We start from the raw sequence: 22108 nt of genomic DNA on the forward strand, positions 1-22108 counted from the left end.
TCACTCGTGCTCTTAAATGGATGTAACTAATATTTAGACAAAAAAGCCATTCCACTTGGCATGATAGCGATAGCTTAGTTGGGTGTGGCACGGACTGCCGAAACGAATGTCCGCAGGTTCAAATTTTAAGACCCAAGGACACGCACCTCTGATTTTTCTAAAATTATGTGTGTCGTATCTGTGAATTATCGCTTGCTTTAACGGTGAAGGAAATCATCATGATAAAACCTGCATACCTGAGAATTTATTATTTATTTATTTCTCACATGTCTCTGATAAAAATTAAATGTCCATTTCCTAAGAACACCTGACCAGTCTGATATAACTGGTACAGACAAACATCATTCTAACATCTTTAACAAGCTCTCAAGTAGAATCAACATTAATAACTGGTCGATATTTTTGGCTTTTCATTCGGGGGCTTTGCTTCACCTGTGTGATGTCACCATGCAAGAATAATATAACATTAAATTCAAAAAAGTCAACATTACTATATTTGGACAACATTGGACTATTTACAGTTAGGTCACTGTTCTCATTAAAAAAATTGTTTCAGATCGGGCAAGGAATGCTGCGAGGAGAGTAAAACGCCTGATGATGCATTATTCAAGCACTTGGCGAATGTGTACGCATCGCACAACCCGGATATGCTCGCGGGGGACAAGTGCCCGCCGGAGAAATTCGAAGGGGGGGTCACTAATGGCGCCATGTGGTACTCTGTGCAAGGTCTGTATGCATAATATTAATTTTTTTTTTTTGTGTATCGGACCCCGCAGTCAACACCGGTGGAAAGCCGCGAATAGAATACTGGAATCCCCATCTTAGCGGCTGCAGGGTCCTGGAGGAAAGTTGGGAGGGGATAGCTGGGAAGACTTAATTGTTAGAGCATATACATGATACAATATTGAAGCGGCGATAGCCTAGTTGATTGTCGAATGGACTGCTGAGACGAATGTCCGCAGGTTCAAAACACAAGAGCACACAATTTTGGTTTTTCCAAAATCATATGTGTATTCTTTTTACATTATCGAAATATCATGAGGAAATCTGAAAAAGTTCTCTATAGGAATTTCGAGGGTGTATGAGGTTTACCAACCCGCACTAGGACAGCGTGGTGGACTAAGGCTTAATCCCACCCAGTAGTAGAGGAGGCTCATGCGCAGCAGTGCGACAGTATACAATACAGGACTGATATTATTATTATTATAATATTGAAGCTATACTTATCGATGTAGTTTATTTTATAATTGTTTGCAATACTAGGTACTCACTTGTTTAAATATAATAAAAAAATACTTAATACCATATTGGAGTTCTTCTTCAATAATAATTTAAAATTTTAAATAATATCAAGAGCCATAAGGTGATGGCATGTAGTATCTTGCTATCTCTTTCACACGCCCACGCCGTAACAGCACTGACACCGTAACATTCATTTTATAAATGTCATTATTTCACTTCTACTGAATATAAAAAAAATGTTATTGCTAATTCATTTTAAAAATGCTTTGAAATAAAACTATTTTCTCCCGACGTTTAGAAGACTTTGTAGCCTTCATGGTCACGGTTTACGCGATAAAATCTGTATATAGTTTAATTTCAATGTGTAACATTCGCGTAAATATAAATTACTATTTAAAAATGCTTTGTAATATAGATTCAATTTTTTTTTATATTTAAAGTTAATAAATCCACTACCCTACAAGGGCGTCGCCAAGGGGGCAGGTGCCTCCCCCTACCCCTAGGGGTTCTAAAACTAATTAATTCACCAATTCCATTTCTAATATTCCGTACACTCAATTACGCTCTGCCCTATGTTATTGTTAAAGCGGGAGAGGGGAGTGGGAGAGGAACATGTGCTCTCGACTTTACAATTCATACTTCTCTCATTCTCCATATCAACTTGCCCCCTAGGCCATTGGCTAGCGACGCTCTACCCTATCAATTCGCGTAACTTCGAATACTAAACGGTATTTTAACTACCCCAGGCGGCATGCAAGACTTCAACTACGTAAACTCGAACGCTTACGAGGTGACGTTCGAGTTGTCATGCTGTAAGTACCCGCGCGCATCGCAACTGGAACAGTACTGGCGTGCCAACAAGGAGTCGTTACTGGCGTTCATGGAACAAAGCCACATCGGCATCAAAGGCTTGGTTGTGGATGAAAATGGAGTACCGGTGAAGGTGAGATTTTAAAAAATATTTTTAATAGGGTATTTAACTAAGTTTGATTGTATGCATTTTTTAATATGTAACAGCAATTAGTACAAAATATCACTTTGTGAAAACAGCATTTAAATTCGATAAGAAATGAGGCAGTGATTCAAATTTCAAATATGGTAATGTGCAGGAATGGGCGAGAAGTGAAGATATCGCTCCATCTCTTTCTTCCGCACGCAGCGTAATGCTCGCTGACGTCACATGCAAATATTTGGTCTCTTTTATATTTTTTGACTCTCGCCCCTACTACAAAATTTCAATGACAACTTGTGGATTGTTCCCCAGATTTCAATGTTTCTTCTGTTTTAGAATTTATGCCCCATACATACTTTATAAAAGCTATAAAAGGAGTCAAATACCCTATTCATCGCTTTTTATGTATTTACAGTGATTACTTTGAAATGTGTTGATGGATTCGTATAATTCTTTTATAATTCAATAGTAGAAATAATCGCGGTGGTCCCACAAAAATATAGTTATCTTGGGTTCAGTTTTATATAGTCTATGGTAGACCTTACGCAGACGATGTTTTACATGTGCCGTGTATACACTCTAAATGCGTCTAATACGCGCAGTAAACGCAATAGAGTCGAGAATAGTGAACTTTAACCAACAATTGTGATTGATTGATTTTAAAACATAATTTGAATACTTAAATGTCTAAATCAACTAACTTTAATTCGATATTATAAATCCCAGACGACTACTATGATGTTGACATTCTCTTTGGCATCATTAACTCACTTTACGCCAATTCAGAACTTATTGGCTCGACGTAGGTTGTTATGCACCCGCATGTATGTGAAATCGATGAAAGCAATAATTTTATTACCAACATGCATTACTTTATTAACCGGATATAAAACTGTGAAAGTGTCTGATAGAGTTTTTTGATGTCAAATAGCAGTCTCAAATACGCATTGTTGGCAAGGACATTGTAGTTATGATATGGGCATTATAAGAGTTTAATACCTTGGTCTTAGAATGATGAGCGCAAGGCAGGAGCGAAAGGTGAAATTTTCCGTAAGGTAACCCGACACAATGCATAGGTGACAAGAACTCCCTCTTCAATCTCCACACACTTTAATTCTATATTATGTTTTTTTTGGAATTTATTAGTCTTATTGTAATTTTGCTAACATGAAATTTTTTTTTCTCATATTTCTAACATAAATAATTAACATAGACCCTTTTAATAGTGTGCCAGCGAAGTATCATGCAAATATTTTAAAGCCTTTTCAATAATACAAATTAAATAATAATGAGGTACTACATCAAAAGTTAACGATTAAAGGTCAAAAAGCCCTTTTAATATTCTCGATATTAATTACAATGAGCCTTAACGTGATTCGCTATATCTTTCCCCATAGTAGCCATTTTGTTTTCCTTCTAGCACGCCGAGATCTCAGTGCGCGGCATTAACCACTCGGTGCGCACCACAGACCACGGGTACTTCTTCAGGCTTCTGATGCCCGGAGAGTACAACGTCACTGTGTTTGCTGCTGGGTGAGTACTTCTGTTCTATTCTCGGTATCTTCTTTTCGCTTCTGTTATTCGATGCTGTATCTAATATTTTGTATGGTAGTGGAACGATATCAGAAAAAGAAAACAGTGACTTTGATTCTCTTCGTATTTAAAGAACATTAAAAATGAATCAAGACGTTTTAGGCCGTCATGGCCATCGGCAAGGGTAATTGCAACTGAGTAATCGTATTTCGTTAATAATCTTTCTTTTAAAAATACATTGACGATCAAAATTTCTTATAAGTTGTGGACAAAATAGGTAAAGATAATAGTCGCCAGAAATTGCAAGATGGCAGCAGTTCCCAAAGGTCTGTAGGGAATCATTGAGAGAACTCCACAGCAATGTACATACTGCGCCTGATAATAACGGCCTAATGGTACCTCAGAGTACCAGCCATAGGCACAACGTCTAAACGCTCTGTTTAGCCTAACAAGGCTATAAAATATTTGTCAACAGCTACGCGTCCCCACGCCCGGTGACAGTGACGGTCCCGGAGCGGCAGACGGCGCCGGAGTGGGTGAACCTGACGGTGACGCGGCGCTCGGACGGTAAGTCGGCCGAGACTCTCCCCTACCACGACAACGCGGCCGTCGCCACACTAACACACTGCGCTGTGCTGATGCTCAATATCATATTCGTTGTCATTGTCGAAGCCTGACCACCTCACTATAGATACCGCGTTAGAGTAGATTCGAGTTTATCGATTAATAATATATGTGTCAAAAATTTTATAAAAAATATCGATTAAAAATATCGATAGTATGAAATATTTAATAGTGATTTTTTATTAAATAATCTTGCTGAAAACGATTTAAATAATTTGATTTATTCTTATTACAAGGGTTTATTCTAATGCTGTATCTATTTATGGACACGGTTCTATTATTCTTTTGTATGGTTATGGAAAACTCAAACTGGTAATGGTAAACACAAACTGCCATGTGATAATCTATGTTCTTAGCCTCTTAATTTCAATTTCATTTTTTAATGATACCTTTATATTCTACTATTTTTTCTACTTATCATATTTTCATGAAGCGCAAAAAAAAAATATTTCCAAGTGAGCAATTATCCATGACTTAAATTGAGTCTCTTTTTATCGTATGAGTATTTTTTTAATGGAATATATTTTTGAAAAAATAGTTCTATAAAAACTCTTATATAATAAAGATGATTATTTGCTTAATTTTTGCACTGCCAATGGTACAATAAAATTAAAAAAAAATGTATTTTATTGACTGATTTAATAGTACGAAATGTATATAATTTTTTGAAATGAAACTTTCATAGTACTTACATTATAATAATAAAAATAAACCGCTATTGGAACATTCACTGATATTGCAGTTTACAGCCGTCTTAGAATCTTTTGTCCTATGAGATCACATGTTTTAATGATACAGGAAAAAACCTAGAATAAAAAAATAAATAAAAAAGAAATTCAATTTAGTACTAGACTAGATTTTATTTTCTTTAATCAACAATCTGAGATGGAACCACATATTTTTTTTCCAAAAACTTCCGTTTTTTATTCATAATATTACTATGAAATTTTCACTTTTTTTTTGTATTTACGTATGTGACATAGTAGATTATGATACAGTAGGTGAACACTGTCACCTCGGGTCACAGTGCTGGCTCTGGCAGGACCTGCAGAATTTCTGGCAAGTGTTGTTTGATTTTGGAGTGAGATTTTTTTAAAACCAATAACGACGATTTTTTTTAACGATTATTTGATATTACTTACTAATGGTGCATCAAAAGAGTCCAAGAGTTTTTTTTAAAGGAAATATAATACAACTAATAATGTTTTTTTATATATTTTTTTTACATTTCCTGTTTAGAATAAAGTATAAGAAAGATTATTAAAGAAAAACAGGTAATAATATTTTAGTTTCTTGAAGTCAACCCAGTCCACGTCTGTGTTGTATTGAAAAAAAATCTATAGTACATGTTATATACTTATGTTACAGGAATAATAGTTTTGCATGAATATTGTAATTTTTTTCTCTTATTATTAATTATAATGATCTACATTTTAAATAATTGGGTCCAAGGATATGGTTTAATTAGAATATTCAGTTTAACCACACCGTATCCTCATGCGGTCCACCTTTTAGCAATCTACTTTTAATTAAATACATACATATTGTTTCGCCAAATAAGTACGTAAACGATCATTTTAGATTCTTAACTTTTCATACGATAAGTTTGTTTATGAATGTAAAAAAGAAAATAAAAAAAAAACAATATTATTTAGGGATAACTATTAACCGTCGTTTTCAATAAATGATTCCTATCTGAATCTACCTAATCTGGTGAAAAAACTAATAATTTTTTTTTAAATGCAAATATAAAAAAATCTGATTACTTCATTTTTGCAATGGATTGCAAAATAAAAGAAATTGAGATCGTTTATGGAAAACGGCTGTTAGTTTTAATGTCAATAAATAGCTTAATATAGAAGACAACTAGCAATAAGAATAAATGTATAAGTATCGATAAGTTAAATTATAAATTAGAAGGAAAATTACCAAAAATACAAGTATTGTTTTTACCAGTGATTATTGGCAATTATTTAATATTTATTAAAATTATTTATTTCGATTTTTTCTTGCCATTTTTAGACTTATATTATTTAATGATAAATTCTAATAACATTATATTAGTATTTTAATTTAGCCGTACTAATCTATACTATTATATAATTTAAGTTTGTTTGTTTGAACGCACTAAGCTCCGAAACTACTTAGCAGATTTTGAAAATTTGTTAACCTACTTCAAAAAAAGAAGCAGGTTATTCATTAATAAGAGCTAAATTTCTTCTGAATGCTATATCCTCCTTTTTATCTCGGGGAAATATAAAGCGGACTTATCCCGCAAAAAAGGGCTATGTAAGATATTTCCAGATGGATCTCGAAAATATATTTATAATTGGATACTAAAATCTTTACTAAAGTAATTATAACAAAATTAACGGTTGTGTATTAGTGATGAAATTGTTTAGTTTTACATGTTATTGTATCAGTCCCATACTTTATGATTAGATTAGTTATATAGGTTGTGATAAGTTCATATTATATCGGTGCCAAAAATATAAATGAAATTTCTAATTAAGAAGCATTATTTTGTATGGTCACAACTCGAATCAGGAATATAAATAATGGTAGTTTGGTTAATTTATTTTATAGTATAGTAATAAGTCTGAATTTATTTGTATTTTAATCGTAATATTTACATGGAGTTATAAAGGATGTTCCTTTTTTCTAACGTAATAAAAATATTCGATTAACATTAGGTCAATGATTATGGATATATCAAGACAATAATTTACTAATCCTTTATTCTATAACTTACGCGTCAATATGTAATTTATCATTAGCTAAACGATTTGAGTTACTTTCCGCAGCATACTGTATTGCAGCTTTGGTAGACTAATTCACTTAAAGTGAAATAGTACCTTCGTTTCCTAGAAATATTTGGGTAGCTTGCGTGACTTTACTTGGAGAGAATCGTGGTATATACGTATAGATTGTATCTGGTTCCTCGGCTTGTTAATCGAATTCAACTACTTATAGAAAAAAATATATATCGACGCTTTAAAGCAATTATATCTAAGCGACAATCAGTAAACTTTTGAATAGAGCGATTTAAAATTTTGATTTGAATATGAAAATTGATAACAATAGTACTAATTGCTTTATAAAAACATAGTCTTATGATATTCAAATTGACCTGGAGCTACAAAATATAGACCAAACGATGCTGAAATATCTGGCGATTCCCAATATTATTATAACTCATTTTCGGTTTATTTGTCGTTTTGATATGGTTGCCTTTTAAGCATCGATATTAAAAATTAAATAAGAGGCAATGTCACCCGAGACTAACTACATATATTATGTAAAAACATATTTGCACATATGGCGAATGTCTTCGATTAAAACAACTTATAATATAGTAATTTCGTTGGTAACTCAAAGCAGGAAAATTGTTTTAGATGTAAGATTAATTAATAACAAATTCAATATTTTCATGTAAACTTTAAATATTGACATTATTTATTCATCATGCAACTTTCGGACGTCGTAATATGTGAAGAGTAAAATTCTCGATTTGTAAAAAAATAATATTTTGATGATGGAATATGATCTAAGATCCTTAGTAGAAAGATTATCGACGCTTGAATATCTAAGCGCCAATTAGTAAACTTAAAGAACGATTAATTTTTTTTATTATAGTAAAAAAACTATTCGTATAAAATATTATGATATAAAAACAGTTTTAGATCTACAAAACCCAGATTAAACGACGCAGAAATATCTGGCGATTTCAAATAATATGTGTATGATTCATTTTTAGTACGTTTGTCGCTTAGATCCAATTTCTTCACAAGCGTCGTTATTAACTTTTGTAATAGCGCGAATATTTTGAGGCAAACCTTTTAATATATTTTTCTACAAAGTGATTAAACATAACGCATTTTTCCAGTATAGAACATATTGCATTATCAAACAACTTGGCAACTTGCTTGGGTAGCTGGTATACTAATTCATAAATGTAAATTGCGTAATAAAGTTTTACACTTGTGTATAACTATTTATTGTTTCAATTAACACCATGGAAAAGGTGGGATTCATTCTATAATAACTTTTTGCTTTAGGGTAATTCTAATTTTGAATTTTCTCAGCTTTGTGATAGCGCCATCTAGTAGCGGTAACAGTTATTAATTAACAATGAATCTCACTTTTTTATTTTCTACGGCTCTGGCTTTTTGTGTTAATTTTTGGTGTTGGTTATTTTATGTTACTTCAGTTACTCCCTTCTGATTTGCCCGTTTCTTTTCTAAGCTTTGTTACTTCCTTTCTTAATTTTATTTACATCAAGAGCATGTCAAATGCTGTACACGGCTGTGCTTTAAAATAGGACTCCATAAATTAATTAACGCACACATAAATGAAAAACATAATGTAATACAAACAAAAATTGCAGCGTTAATAATAAAAAAATGCTAAAATAGCTTTGAATAATAATATAACAAAATAATACCCACAAATATTTGTATAATAGACGTAACGTTGAATATAATTTGAAAACAAAACACGATTACAAAACAAAACACTGACACACACTATTATTTTGTGTTCACAAATACACAGACAGAAAAACACACACACACACACACCTACAACACAATAACATATTCAAAAAAGGAATGGGCAAATCAACAGAGGGTGACAGGAGTCCCCGTCACGCCGTCAACGGTATTTCAGCAGAAGACTTCGTCCACCACGACTACGCTAAGATGGAGGCGTTCCTGAAAAACTTGAACAAGGCTTATCCCAACATCACGAAGTTGAGTAGCATCGGGAAGTCTGTCGAGGGGAGAGAGCTGTACGTGTTGGAGCTGACACGGGATCCTGGAGTGCATGTGCCTGGTAAGTTACCTCGATAAGGTTTAGATTCGGATGGCCAATGTAGATAGTATCTATTTCACCACCTATAATTTTGGGAGATTTGTTGACTATTTGACAGGTGTATTTGGTAGTTGTATTATACTTGATTTATGAGCATTTACAAGTATTTAGGTAGTTAACTGAAAATGTTACTTCACGTCAGTTTTGTGCCGAACTCAAAACTGCCTGCAATATTATGGTTCTATCATGTTTAACCTCAATGGTGATTTCTGCCAATGCTATACCATTGTCTGAATTGAAATAATAAATTTTCCATATTATACTAAATTAATTACACCATATTTAATTTTATTGAAATCAAGTAACCAAACATTCGTACTTATAGGCAAGCCAGAGTTCAAATACGTGGCCAACATGCACGGTAACGAAGTAGTGGGGCGGGAGATGCTGCTGCTCTTGGCCAAATATTTGTGCCAACAATACACGAGCGGCGACGAGAGGATACAACGGATGCTAAACAACACCAGCATACATCTGATGCCGAGCATGAATCCTGACGGGTATGAGATTGCGCGTGAGGGTGAGTTTTGGACTTTACAAATATTTTTTATTTATTCTTACTAGGTGTTGACGAGGAAAGCATTTCGCAGAACTGTAAATTGCTAGCGCCATCTACTGGTAAAATCAGAATTCGAATATTTAAAAAGTAGCCTTTAAGTAATTGTAAGTAAGTAAAATTAGTGTATAATTAAATGGCTAAGCCCGAATGATCTTATAGCGCGTTTCGCTCTCTTGACCTAATTACCAGATATTTCTATGCGTTCAATGGTAGCTATTGAGTCGAAATAAATGCTTCATAACTCATTCACAAAAGCCATGAAATGTTTCCTGTTTATTTTTATTCGTGCACGGTTAAGTGACCCCACTGCACCTGATGGTAAATGGAGTGGGGTCCAATAGAATGTCGACTGACGAGAGATGATTACCCCTCGACAGTCGACACAATTATGCCGGCCTGTTGGGACCGGATATAAACAGGCTGATCCCGGAACGCGACACTTACGTGGGCCTCTTTGGCGAGTTTTAACACCTTGTGTACGGTGGTCGCTATCCGGGCGGATATAAAATATATCCTACCAACAGCAAAGTATTTTGTGACATGCTTTCAAATACCATACTTTGATTGGTTTAATTTTTGGATCGATTCGAAGATAGCGAGTGATAACTGCATGAGCTGGAATACCATAGAGGTATTATTGACCTTTCCAGGTGACTACAGCAGCTCCCACGGCAGGGCGAACGCGCACAGAGTTGACTTGAACAGAAACTTCCCGGATCAATTCGGGACGACTAATGTAAGTAGTTTACGACCTGACTGTAACTAACGGTTGTTTTTAATAATATTTTTTTATAATTGTAAAATGTAGGTAAATATTGTAATTTTGTATTTTAGGATGTCCAACAACTCAGTCCACCAGTTACTATGAAGGCTGCAGTCTTCGAAATGTCGAGAGAAATAATATAAAAAAACCCCGATTAAATGCGTAAAATAGTTTTATTTCAATGTGTAACATTCGCGTAATCATTAAGCAAAATATAAAATACAATATCCCTGGTTATTGTCAACAAAGTCGAAACTTTTACTGTGATGGAAAATTCACCTCAGATCGCCATTTTCTTTTTCTTTTTTTGTATTTTGCATTGTAAATTTATTGTATGTCATTGACTAAGTACATAGGTTTCGGCAAACAGTGAATTAAATTCCTATATTTTCTTTCCACAGGAAAACAGAGTACAGGAACCGGAAACAGCTGCGGTTATGAACTGGTCGCTGTCTATCCCATTCGTGCTGTCCGCTAACTTGCACGGCGGCGCTCTGGTCGCCAACTACCCGTACGACGCGAACCCCTCCATGAAGACAGGAGAAGAGTACCTCACGCCCGACAACCCTGTGTTCGTACACCTGGCTCATGTGTATTCTGATGTGAGTTGCTAAGTGATCGCTCTCTATCCCATTCTTGCCCTTCCCTAACTTATACGGCGGCGGGCTGGTCGCAAACCACCCCTACGACGCGAAACGGGGATGAAAACGTTATCGCTACCACCACCTGAAGATGAGTGGGTCGGTTATGTTGGTTTCACCGGTCTGACAGCCTAATGACACTCGAGAGTATAGCATCATGCGAGCGAGCATTGGACCGGGTCCTTAACCCTATGTACACCTTATACAATATACCCTACACCAGTATAATTAAAACCCGCGGAGGCCTAAAAAAAATGCTTTACGAATTCTAGCATTATTGACTCGGTAAGAAAAGTTTTTCTGTTTGAAAAACATCCGGTTTGCCCGGATTAATAATTTTCGACGAAAATTTGTAAGAAGATTGTTTTTTTTTTTATGAAAAAAAAACCAGCGATATGGCAGTAAACTATTCTTTTTACATGATACAGAAATAAACTTTGCAATCAGTGACTGCATTGGTTGCATCTTCACCAATCCCTCTGATTAGTAAGGTATACGCATATACATCTAAATCATATTTTTTAATCTATTACAAAGTATATTTTTTTTATATTACAGGCTCATCAAAAAATGCACTTAGGAAAGCCGTGTAAACATACGAATGATCCCAAGTTCCCCGAGGGAATTACAAATGGCGCCAGATGGTATGTCTAATGTGACTTATATTCCTTTTGTGAAGATTTATTCTAAAGTGAAATTTAGACGTTTAGAGAGTTAGTTTAGTATACACTCGGTGAAAAGTGGGTGCCGTGGTTGCACCTCTGCATACCCCTTCGGGGATAAATGCATGATGGTGTGTAAAGAGAGTTTTTGAAATATTTACCAAAACAACTATGAATACAATTTTTATGACCTATCATCATAGCAAAAATAAAACGGTACAACGGAAGATCTTAACGGGCTTTATTGCCAGTATATGATGAGTTTGAGACCTTTTGTAGAAAACATAGTTTTAAGTAGTTTTCATTTGTGTTTATTTTATATGAACATTCGTCGTGTGTTTGTTAAAAAATATTTCATTCTTTCTTTTCAAAATATATATTTTTATCGGCATTGGAAAGACTAAAAAACCGAAACTATAGGTTTTATTATGGTATTGTCATAAAGTTATTTTATTCGCATTTATTTTGATAATTATCCATATTCTGATATGTAAAAATATAGTTGACAACTTCACAGGTATGTACTGACCGGCGGCATGCAAGACTGGAACTACCTCTACACGAGCGACATGGAGCTCACTCTCGAGCTGGGCTGCTTCAAGTTCCCTCCAGCTACTGACCTGCCCAGCTACTGGCAGGACAATCGGGAGGCACTGCTCCAGTACATTGAACAAGTGAGCACTGTTTCATCATCATCATCATCAGTCACAGGATGTCCACAACTGACCATGGGCTACCCCTAAAGATTTTTAGATCGAACTATTGGAAGCGGCCCGCATCCAGCGACCTCCTACAATTTTTATGAGGTCATCTGTCCACCTCACTGTTTATATTTATAAAAGTCTTTTAAGTGGTTTTACAGAACTCATGTATTTTGAAATATTTTTTCCAAAATCCTGTATTTTAATTAATAATGTTAAAGATTAAGGAGTGTAAGGTATTGGTTTGTGTCTGGATTTAGTGGTTTCTTTTTTTATCTGCCAAATAGGAACAAGTTGACGATATACTTCTTTTTACTATAGTAATTACTCTCAAACATCTGAACACAGCTGTACTCACAAATGCTACTTAACGGCATAAACTAATTGCAGTTTGCATAATCGTTGATGTCTCATCATCTCTCAAAGACCGTCCTGAAACGAGCATACCCGCTGCATGGTCGCTTAATTTCCAAGGGTTGCGAGCGCCTAAAGTGCTCAACAAAAAGTCCATTCTGTTTGTATAAGCCGACCTTGCCAGGGTAAAAAAGTAGGGTCATGTTAACAAAAAATGCCAATCACCTACCCAGTGACGGAGATGGACTGTGGCATTCAAAATAACACCTAGAAATTATTATATCAAATCCCATATTCCACTTTTCATTTTACTGGTAGGTCTCTCATATGCGAGAATCCGCCTGGATAGGTACCACCGTAATGTCTATTTCTGCCGACCAGTAGCAGTGTGTAGTCACTGTTGTGTTCCCGTTTGAAGGAAATTATAGCCAGCGTAACTACTGGACATAATGAGACTTAACATCTCACGTCTCAGGATGGCGAGCGCAGTGGAATATTAAAGAATATTTTGTAATTTTGTAATGATGGTGTTTCTGCTGTTTATGGGCGGTCGTATCGCTTGCCATCAGCTCGTCTCGTATAAAGCAAAAAATAAAAAAAAAATTGCAGTCATACCTACCCAGACGGACTGCGGCATTCGAAATAACACCTAGAAACTATTGTATTAAAACTCATATTCCAGGTACACAGGGGCGTGCACGGGTTCGTGCACAGCCACATCGGGCACGCGCTGTCCGACGCGCGCATCCTGGTGTCGGGCGTGCAGCACGCCGTGCGCACCGCCACAGATGGCGACTACTGGCGGCTGTTACTGCCTGGCACTTACAACGTCACCGCATTTAAGAACGGGTCAGTATCACTCATATAAGTAATTTTTTTAGTTTTTTGTAGTGATGGAAAACACAGTGCACTTCGACAAAAATCTACCTTACAGTATGTTATTGAAATCTTGACGTGGTGACAAGTGACAGGTGACATCTTTATATTTTATTTTTATTCGAGTGATAACCGATAGTGTCTGTTCGTCACTCTGTGCCTCATTGAAAATAAATGCTGCGGTATCAGACTGGTAGTGCAGCAAGAAGCTGAATGGGGACCCCCCATTGTTGGTACAATAGGTATATTTATCTATTTTTTGTATGCATTAATAAATCTTTTATCTCTTTCTTTCGTTAGATATGAAAGCGTGACAGAAGAGGTGACGGTGCCCGAGAACGGCTCCGTGAGCGTCAACTTCACTCTGATGGCGGCCGATCCGCAGCACTGGTCGTCTGCCTACGACTTCCGGTAAGTTTACAACCAATAGCGATGTAGCGAGACGAGTCGTATGCGCAGCCATTGTTTGTATTTTTGACTGGTCTGATGTTGACCAACAGTCAATAACAATTATAGTGTATTTACGAAGCGAGACGTAAGTATTTATATATAACTAACTTTTTCCTGCAAATTGACCCACGTGAGAGTTTTTCCGGAATAAAAAGTAATCTATGTCCTTCTCATAGTTTCAAACTGCCTCCATATCAAAGTTTATCGATATCTGTTTGGTGATTTTTGAGTTTAGATCGTTCAAACAGATAGACGGATGCGGCGGGTCTTCGTTTTAGCGACTCTTCAAGTAATACTATATAGTAATAAACCGTATTATATTACTAAAGGAATAGCAGCATTTTTTACCAATATTTTTGGGTGGGACAGTATTGACACGCCCTGTATATTGCATATCGTCCTTACGAATCTGTAGTCTCGGTACTAACTTCAGAGCAGTCAAAAATATAAATATAAAACTTATAAATAAAAGAAACAATTAAAACTTGGACAATACATTTTTGCATATATATGGCTCGTTTCGTTATTTTATCTTTACTTGACGATTGCCGTATACAGGATGTTCTTTTATTGTAACCGATTTTAACATTTTCAATGTGATATGAATGGTAATCATAACATTAAAAATACTTGAACCATAAATCGATATCATTAGGATTTTAAAATTATTGAACACTCTATCCGATCTGTGCGTAATGAATATGTGACAGCATAGAACAGACGAGCTCTCTTTAAATCTCTCTATATTATTTTCCTTTATGTCGTTAAATAAAACATTTATTAAACAACATAATATATTTTATAACTTTCTACTTAAATTTTTAACATACTCTTGCACTAAGATAATAACATCAAAATATTCTAAATCATTTAAAATAACATGTTTCATAAATAAAAATGAATTATTTTATAATTGAGAGTCCGATAAACGCTCATAAATTGTCTTAGGAATATCTTATTCTGATTTATTTGTTATTAAGTATATGTTTCATTTTACGTATTTGAATTTATCGATTCCGTCCATTATATATGATTATGTTGTAGTATTTGAGTTGTTCATTGTTTGTTATGTTTTATCGTTATCTAAATCATGTTTATATTAAGTAAATTTAGTATTATATTATTTCTTACATTCTTCATACATTACACATATTGTATTATTAATTCTTATTAGACGCAGTATATTAACATGTTCACTATTTGCCTGCTTTATATTGAATGTATTCACTTTTTCGTATAAAATATTATAGTTTAGCTTGACTTTGCCTACTTAATATTTCATTAAATAATTCAGCATGTACTGTTTGTGTTATTTGTTAACTAACTGTCTTTGTTTCAAACCTAACCCTAAAAAAATCATGGATTTAAAAAAAAGACAGTCAATTGTGCGATAGTTGGCTTCTTGAAACAATTTTTCAACTTAATATTATTATCTGTAAAAGTTTGAACAAACCTAACCTAACTTAATGTCGATTTTTACCAGAGTAATATGTAGTAACAACGTCGCACGTAATTGCACATACTTATAAGTCATGCTACATACGTCATACCACATTAGTATATAAACACCATTTGTCATCATCATCATCATCCACAACCTGTAAAGTTCCACTGCTGGGTATAGGCCTCTCTCACATCATGCCACATTTTTCGGTCCCGAGCCAATTGCATCCAGGTTCGACCCGCAATTCTTACAATATCGTCCACCCTTGCCGCTGGACGGCCCACGCTACGCTTGCCTTGTCTTGGCCACCACTCAGTCAGCGCTAGAATAAATCAGACAATAAATCGTGTCGTCCCTCATTACACCCTGTGCTATAAATATATGACATATTGGTGACCCTGACGTGATGGGGCAGCGGCTGGTCAGGCGCAACATCTGCCTGACTGAAGATCTTTCCCTTCTATAGAAGAACGCAACCATCTGTTCCTCTACAAATTATTAACGCGCTTAACATATTATATTAATTGTTTTGTCAAGACATAGGCCGAGCCTAATTTGAGAACTTCTGGCAATTATTTTCATTATTTTGCAATGACGTCTACATATACGCCGCTATATAATATTTTCTTGAACCTATCAAGTAGACATGTTTCTTAAATTTTTTTGGTTACCTATTCTGAATAAGATATTTTTCATAGCATCTGTAACACATTTTATCTTCCTAATTTTTGTAAAAGTTGGACATTAAATAAGAAGGAAATACACACAAAACTTTATCTATCATAATTTCATTAGTTGTTTTTGGTCCCTTTAAGACATACTTTGAAGCAGTTCTAACATATAATTAGTACCAAACCAACGCACATTGTATACCAAATTTGGCGGTGTGGCCGATAATTATGAGGTTATTGGGTATTTTGGCGGTTTTAAAATAAGACGTACATTTTAAAAATAGTAAAATTTATTTAAAATGACTAATATATCAGTTAAACGATATTAAAGATGGAAGCATTAAAGTATTCGAATACAGAGAGTACCCCTTCGTCCGTCCATTACTTCCACTAGTATTAAGTGTCACATTTCTGACGTATCTACAGGGTTTTGGAGAACATAATGAACACTCGCTACCACACGCCGCTGGAGATGTACGCGCAGCTCTCCGACATGGAGAACAAGTATCCAGACATAGCCGAGTTCCGAGCTGGCGACAGCCTTCTCACGTCCAAGTTCCATCAGCTGAAGATGACTGATCAGGTAGGAGTTGATTATTATGATCTGTTGATTATTATGAAAATTTCGTCATATTAAATTTTAAAGGCCGAAATATCCATGATTATTAATTATTTTTACGTTTTTCTTTCAACTGCGAGAACTAATCACTAACTAGACGTGAATTTAAATTCTTTACTTGCCAATACTTGTTTAGTTACCCAGATTAAAGGTGAAACAAAATGTATGAAAATGGACCTTGAGGTATCGCCTTAATATACAATGATGTTCTGTCTCGTTTTCTCTTTATGACAAAAGTGACGAATTTATACTTCCTTAAGTATAGGCCACTCAGTTTGTGCAATCACATATGTTCTGCTACTAGGCACCTTATTTTGCAGGAATAAAAAAAAATCTCGATTCACGATTTATATATTATCTCTCTAATGGTCGCCATTTGCTAAATCTAACCAGCTTGCAGCTTGGCAAACTGGTTTTTTCAAGGCAATTGACCCTAGATATACAGTAGAATGTATAGTTTATTGGTATATTTAAAATTCTTCTTATTTTAAGCAAGATTACATTGCTAATTTAATTTCCAGGTCGGCTCCCCAGAAGAGACGAAATTCCACATAGCCATAATAAGCTCTTTCTACGCGTCACAACCTGTAGGACAAGAGATACTGCTCAACTTTGCCCGGCACATCGCCACTGCATACACGATAGGCGAACCCATCCACAAGAGACTACTCCAAAACACAGTTCTACACTTCATACCAAATTTGGACATCCTGTATACAAAAACATTAAAAGATTTCAACGGCACAGATAAATGTTCCACCGAGCCGTTAGAAGAAGAATTCGGTGACAGTCTATACAATTACATAAGCAATAAGGACTTAAATCCTTTGTCGAATTATACGAGAGAGAGGGCGTTTGTGGAGTTACTTAAGGCGGAGAAATATGACATGGTGTTGGAATTAGCGTCGGGTACTGAGGATGTATCATATCCAGAGCTGACGAGGAATATTTATGAGAAATTCGCACGGAAATACCAGGATAACAGAACTCCTAGTGATAAATATCAGTGTCTGCCAGCGAATGTCAACCCTATACATGGTGATCTCATAGATGTGTTGTGCGAGAGACTGAACACTATAGTGATATCGGTTGGTCTGAGTTGCTGTAAGATGCCCACTGAGGATGAGATCGGTTGGGTTTGGAGGAACAACCTTCGCGGCATCATGAAGTTTGTTGAACAGTTTAATACAGGTAATACTTTTTATTGAATGGCAAGAGAGTATTTGATCTAAAATTTTAATCTTTATTTTATATTTTGTTTGTTGTTGTTATCTTCTATAAATCTGAATTAATTTATATCAATCTATTACGATCACCTTATTATGGCAATTAATCACAAGAAAAAAAAGACCGAAACAATTTTCTATGAGGCTGGGTTTGAATAAGGGTAGTCAGAAACTTTTAAAGACCTGTTACTATTTTAGTACATTCGACTTATCGCCATTTTTAATATACAATCCGTATCGGTATTTTCGACCTATCGTAAAATTTAATCTTTTACAACAGTTTTGTATATGTTTATTTTTGTATTCACAACATTTGAATCGTTTATAAAATCGGTCGCAAGTGTACGCTACAGTACCTACCATCGTATATTAATAATATTATTTCAAATTTGCGCAGGAGTGGTCGGGTTCGTGAAGAACGAGCAAGAGCAGCCGGTGCGTGAGGCGGTGCTGGCGGTGCGCGGCGTGCAGCGCCAGTACCGCGTGTCGCGCAACATGGCGCACTTCCGCGTCGCGCTGCCGCCCGCCGAGTACCGCGTCATCGTGCGCGCGCACAACTACCACGACGAGGTCACTACACTACATTCTAACCTCACTAGCTAGCGCAGGGAATAGAGCCTTTGTCAATTTACCATCTATACATATTATAAAACAAAGTCCCCTTTTCTGTCTGTTTGTATGTTATCGATTTTCTCAAAATTTACTGAACGGATTTTTATGAAATTGGTATGGAGATAGTTTGAGATGCTGGGAAGGTTATAGGCCACTATCTATCCCGGAAAAATATATAACGGGACTTCTATCCCGGACACCTCGTGGGCATAGCCGCGAGCAAAAGCTAATGGACTATATAGTCTGTTTATATTATGTGATACCTACTGTAATAATTTGTTCTTGGTAAAAAAAGGAACGATATATCTTGCGGCTAGATTCACACCATACATAAAGATTTGTGACAGTTATACTTCTCCATACAATACAAAATGAATAAAGCATTCAGACATAACTAATGGTAATTAACAACCAATTTCAATTAACCGTTCTAAGGCTTTATTGAATCCATCGTGATAATGAACCAATCAGGACAAATTATTTTTTGACACACTTACAAATGACTTATTTTTATTTGTTTATTCTCGAGATCGGATGGACGGTTAAGATTGAGGTCGGTTGTTCAAACCGGCTGTTAATGGACTATGGTTGTTTGTACTCCTCTCTCGTGTCTACAACTAACATTTTGAATGTAGATGCTGACGTGGCGCGTGGTGGACGGCGTGCTGAAGCGCAAGGACATCGTGATGAGGCGCGTCAACACCGACAGCGTCCGCGGCGGACAGTTCGAGGAGATACACGTCGAAGACAACCCTAATATGATTTATATTACCGGTAAATACCAACATCACTATATAGTATAAAACAAAGTCGCTTTCTCTGTCCCTATGTCCCTTTGTATGCTTAAATCTTTAAAACTACGCAACGGATTTTGATGCGGTTTTTTTAATAGATAGAGTGATTCAAGAGGAAGGTATATATGTATAATAATAACATCCATTAAATAGTCAGCATTGCACTCGTGCGAAGCCTAAAGCCGTAAAATTATAAAAAAATGTTAACTTGCGAAAGCTAAATATATAACACGCCACGCCATTTTCATCACTGCCTTCTGACTGAATTTTCCTCACTGCCCTCTGACTGAATTTTCATCACTCACCTCTGACTGAATTTTCCTAACTGCCCTCTGATTAAATTTTCCTCACTGCCTTCTGACTGAATTTTCCTCACTGCCCTCTGACTGAATTTTCCTAACTGCCCTCTGATTAAATTTGCCTCACTGCCCTTTGACTGAATTTTCCTCAGTGCCTTCTGACTGAATTTTCCTCGCTGCCCTCTGACTAAATTTTTCTCACTGCTTTTTGAATTAATTTTCTTTATTGCCCTCTGACTGAATTTTCAAATGATTGCGTATAAACTATCAGGATCATACGCTCCCATTGGGTGCGCGCGCATGTCGCGTCATCGGGAGCCAGTGACAAATATTCCCGAAGTAACCCGAGGTTTCACCCGAAGGTGGCTAAGTCCGTTACACATATATTTATAATTTATTGAATTTTGTAGAAAAATATAGTTGGTCATTTTTAAATTAAGCAAGGCAAAATAGTTATAAATATTTGGCTAAAAGTTTATTTTCTCTTATTAGATCGATTTTTACTGACTCATTTTAGGAGATTTACGTAAATTTTTACTACAAATATCGCAAGACCTGGATATTACGATTGTGTACGAATCTTTTAGTATTATGGGTACTGAATATAGAAACATAGAACTTATACAAATTACAAGACATCCTAGCCAAATCAAGGCAATATTTAACCATTAAATTCCCCCTTCAGGCCTGGCGCTAGACCACAACAGCGTTCCTCTTCCCAACACGATGGTATCAGTCCGTGAACAGGGCGTCAAGGCGACCATAGCGACCAACTCCAGCGACCAGAACGGAAGGTTCCTGGTCGCGTTACCCGTCGCTTATAAGGGCAAGGAGGTCCTCATGTCGGCCTCCGTGGACGGGTACATCACGAAGCAACGGAATATTGTTGTAAGTCTCAATTATAAAATAATATATATGTACTACGTACTAGATTTGGCGTTCCGAACGTTCACTATGTTCAACTGAATTAAACTGTCATCCATTCAAACTGATTTTAGTATGGTATCAATATTGTTGCTTGTGGTTGTGTACGGAGTGGCGCTCATAATATAACAACGCGATTCGTTGCGACAATAGGGGACCGTCCTGTTTTTGATTTTGTATATTATTCTATATGTAATGGTTAATAATAGGAAAAAGAAACCCTCCTGCGAAAACTGCATTAAATTGGTTAAAAAATGAGCCAGTTATTCATATTTCAAATATTACTATGTGCCGAAGTGGGCGCGATGTGGGGATATCGCGTCATCTCTTTCTTTCGCACGCGTCGTAATGTCCGATGACGTCACACGTGGGTATTGCGCCTCTTTTCTGTTTCTTCTTACTTACCCCTTCTACCGAAATTTAAAGTCTTATATCTTGTTGATTTTTTACCGGATTTAAATAATTCTTTCCGTGTTATAATTTATATAACGTAAATATTTGATAATAATAAAGAACAAAAATGAGTCCGGTCCCCTATTGCAAACCGGGATGTGAATAAAAAATATTTTTCAAATAAGTAAAATTATTTGTTCGTTATGATATTAGCATATCATACTAAATATACACTGGCTGAACCCAGAACGTGAATTAACAAATAATTGAATTAACGAATATCAAAACCTAAAAAATATTACCAAAAATAGACCTTATTTCATGCCCATTAAACTCTCCCTTAAAGGGCCACCTGCATCAATATCAGTTGACAGTCATATGATGGGTTAAGACCGGTATTATTTTATACCGGATATCCACTCAACTCGCCATCAGATGCATAAGAGTGACTCGTAGTAGCTATAAAAAAAATTTGTTCACAGATAAACAGCGTGGAGAATCTGACACCCAACGTGTTGTTCAAGCTTGAGAGCGACGACTACGTGATGGGCATGCCGCGGCTTGTGTTCGTCATGCTTGCAGGTATTATACAGGGTGGTTTATTATAGGTCTAATTATTGATTCCTAAACGAATTTCGGCCACGACGGCCATTCTCAACGGAGATCACCAACGCAGGATATGTAGTGCACAAGTGTGTGAGCAATACACAGGTGCTCTGTCTATTCGTTCACTCTCATAGTCCGGTGAGACGGCAATCCGGAATGAAGGGAGGAAGACCGGGTGCACGACCAAAGGCTTTACTTGCTTTTCGAGGCACGGGGGTATTACACTGCCAACTTCCTGACTCCCAGCTGCGACTGAGTCATTTTTAAGATGGAAAAATTCACTCACAATTA

The 22108-nt window shown here is 36.0% G+C and overlaps 1 protein-coding gene across 3 annotated transcripts in view; it reads left to right on the forward strand.

Annotated features, from left to right (window-relative positions):
• Window positions 1-22108, forward strand: part of LOC115455674 (carboxypeptidase D) — a 34115-nt gene that overhangs the window by 10099 nt on the left and 1908 nt on the right. Inside the window, exons 3-20 of one of the 3 annotated variants that reach the window (XM_030184335.2) lie at window positions 557-726; window positions 1989-2185; window positions 3615-3727; window positions 4203-4294; window positions 8978-9184; window positions 9549-9743; window positions 10433-10518; window positions 10947-11147; window positions 11745-11830; window positions 12366-12522; window positions 13586-13752; window positions 14080-14190; window positions 16771-16927; window positions 17485-18154; window positions 18587-18759; window positions 19437-19575; window positions 20580-20782; window positions 21694-21793. In XM_030184335.2, coding sequence (XP_030040195.2) covers window positions 557-726; window positions 1989-2185; window positions 3615-3727; window positions 4203-4294; window positions 8978-9184; window positions 9549-9743; window positions 10433-10518; window positions 10947-11147; window positions 11745-11830; window positions 12366-12522; window positions 13586-13752; window positions 14080-14190; window positions 16771-16927; window positions 17485-18154; window positions 18587-18759; window positions 19437-19575; window positions 20580-20782; window positions 21694-21793 — 3224 coding nt within the window. The remainder of the gene's footprint in view (window positions 1-556; window positions 727-1988; window positions 2186-3614; window positions 3728-4202; window positions 4295-8977; window positions 9185-9548; window positions 9744-10432; window positions 10519-10946; window positions 11148-11744; window positions 11831-12365; window positions 12523-13585; window positions 13753-14079; window positions 14191-16770; window positions 16928-17484; window positions 18155-18586; window positions 18760-19436; window positions 19576-20579; window positions 20783-21693; window positions 21794-22108) is intronic. The other 2 variants (XM_030184336.2, XM_030184337.2) reach the window with 2 other exon arrangements.

Source organism: Manduca sexta, chromosome 9, assembly GCF_014839805.1.
Source record: "Manduca sexta isolate Smith_Timp_Sample1 chromosome 9, JHU_Msex_v1.0, whole genome shotgun sequence".
NCBI classification, from domain to species: domain Eukaryota; kingdom Metazoa; phylum Arthropoda; class Insecta; order Lepidoptera; family Sphingidae; genus Manduca; species Manduca sexta.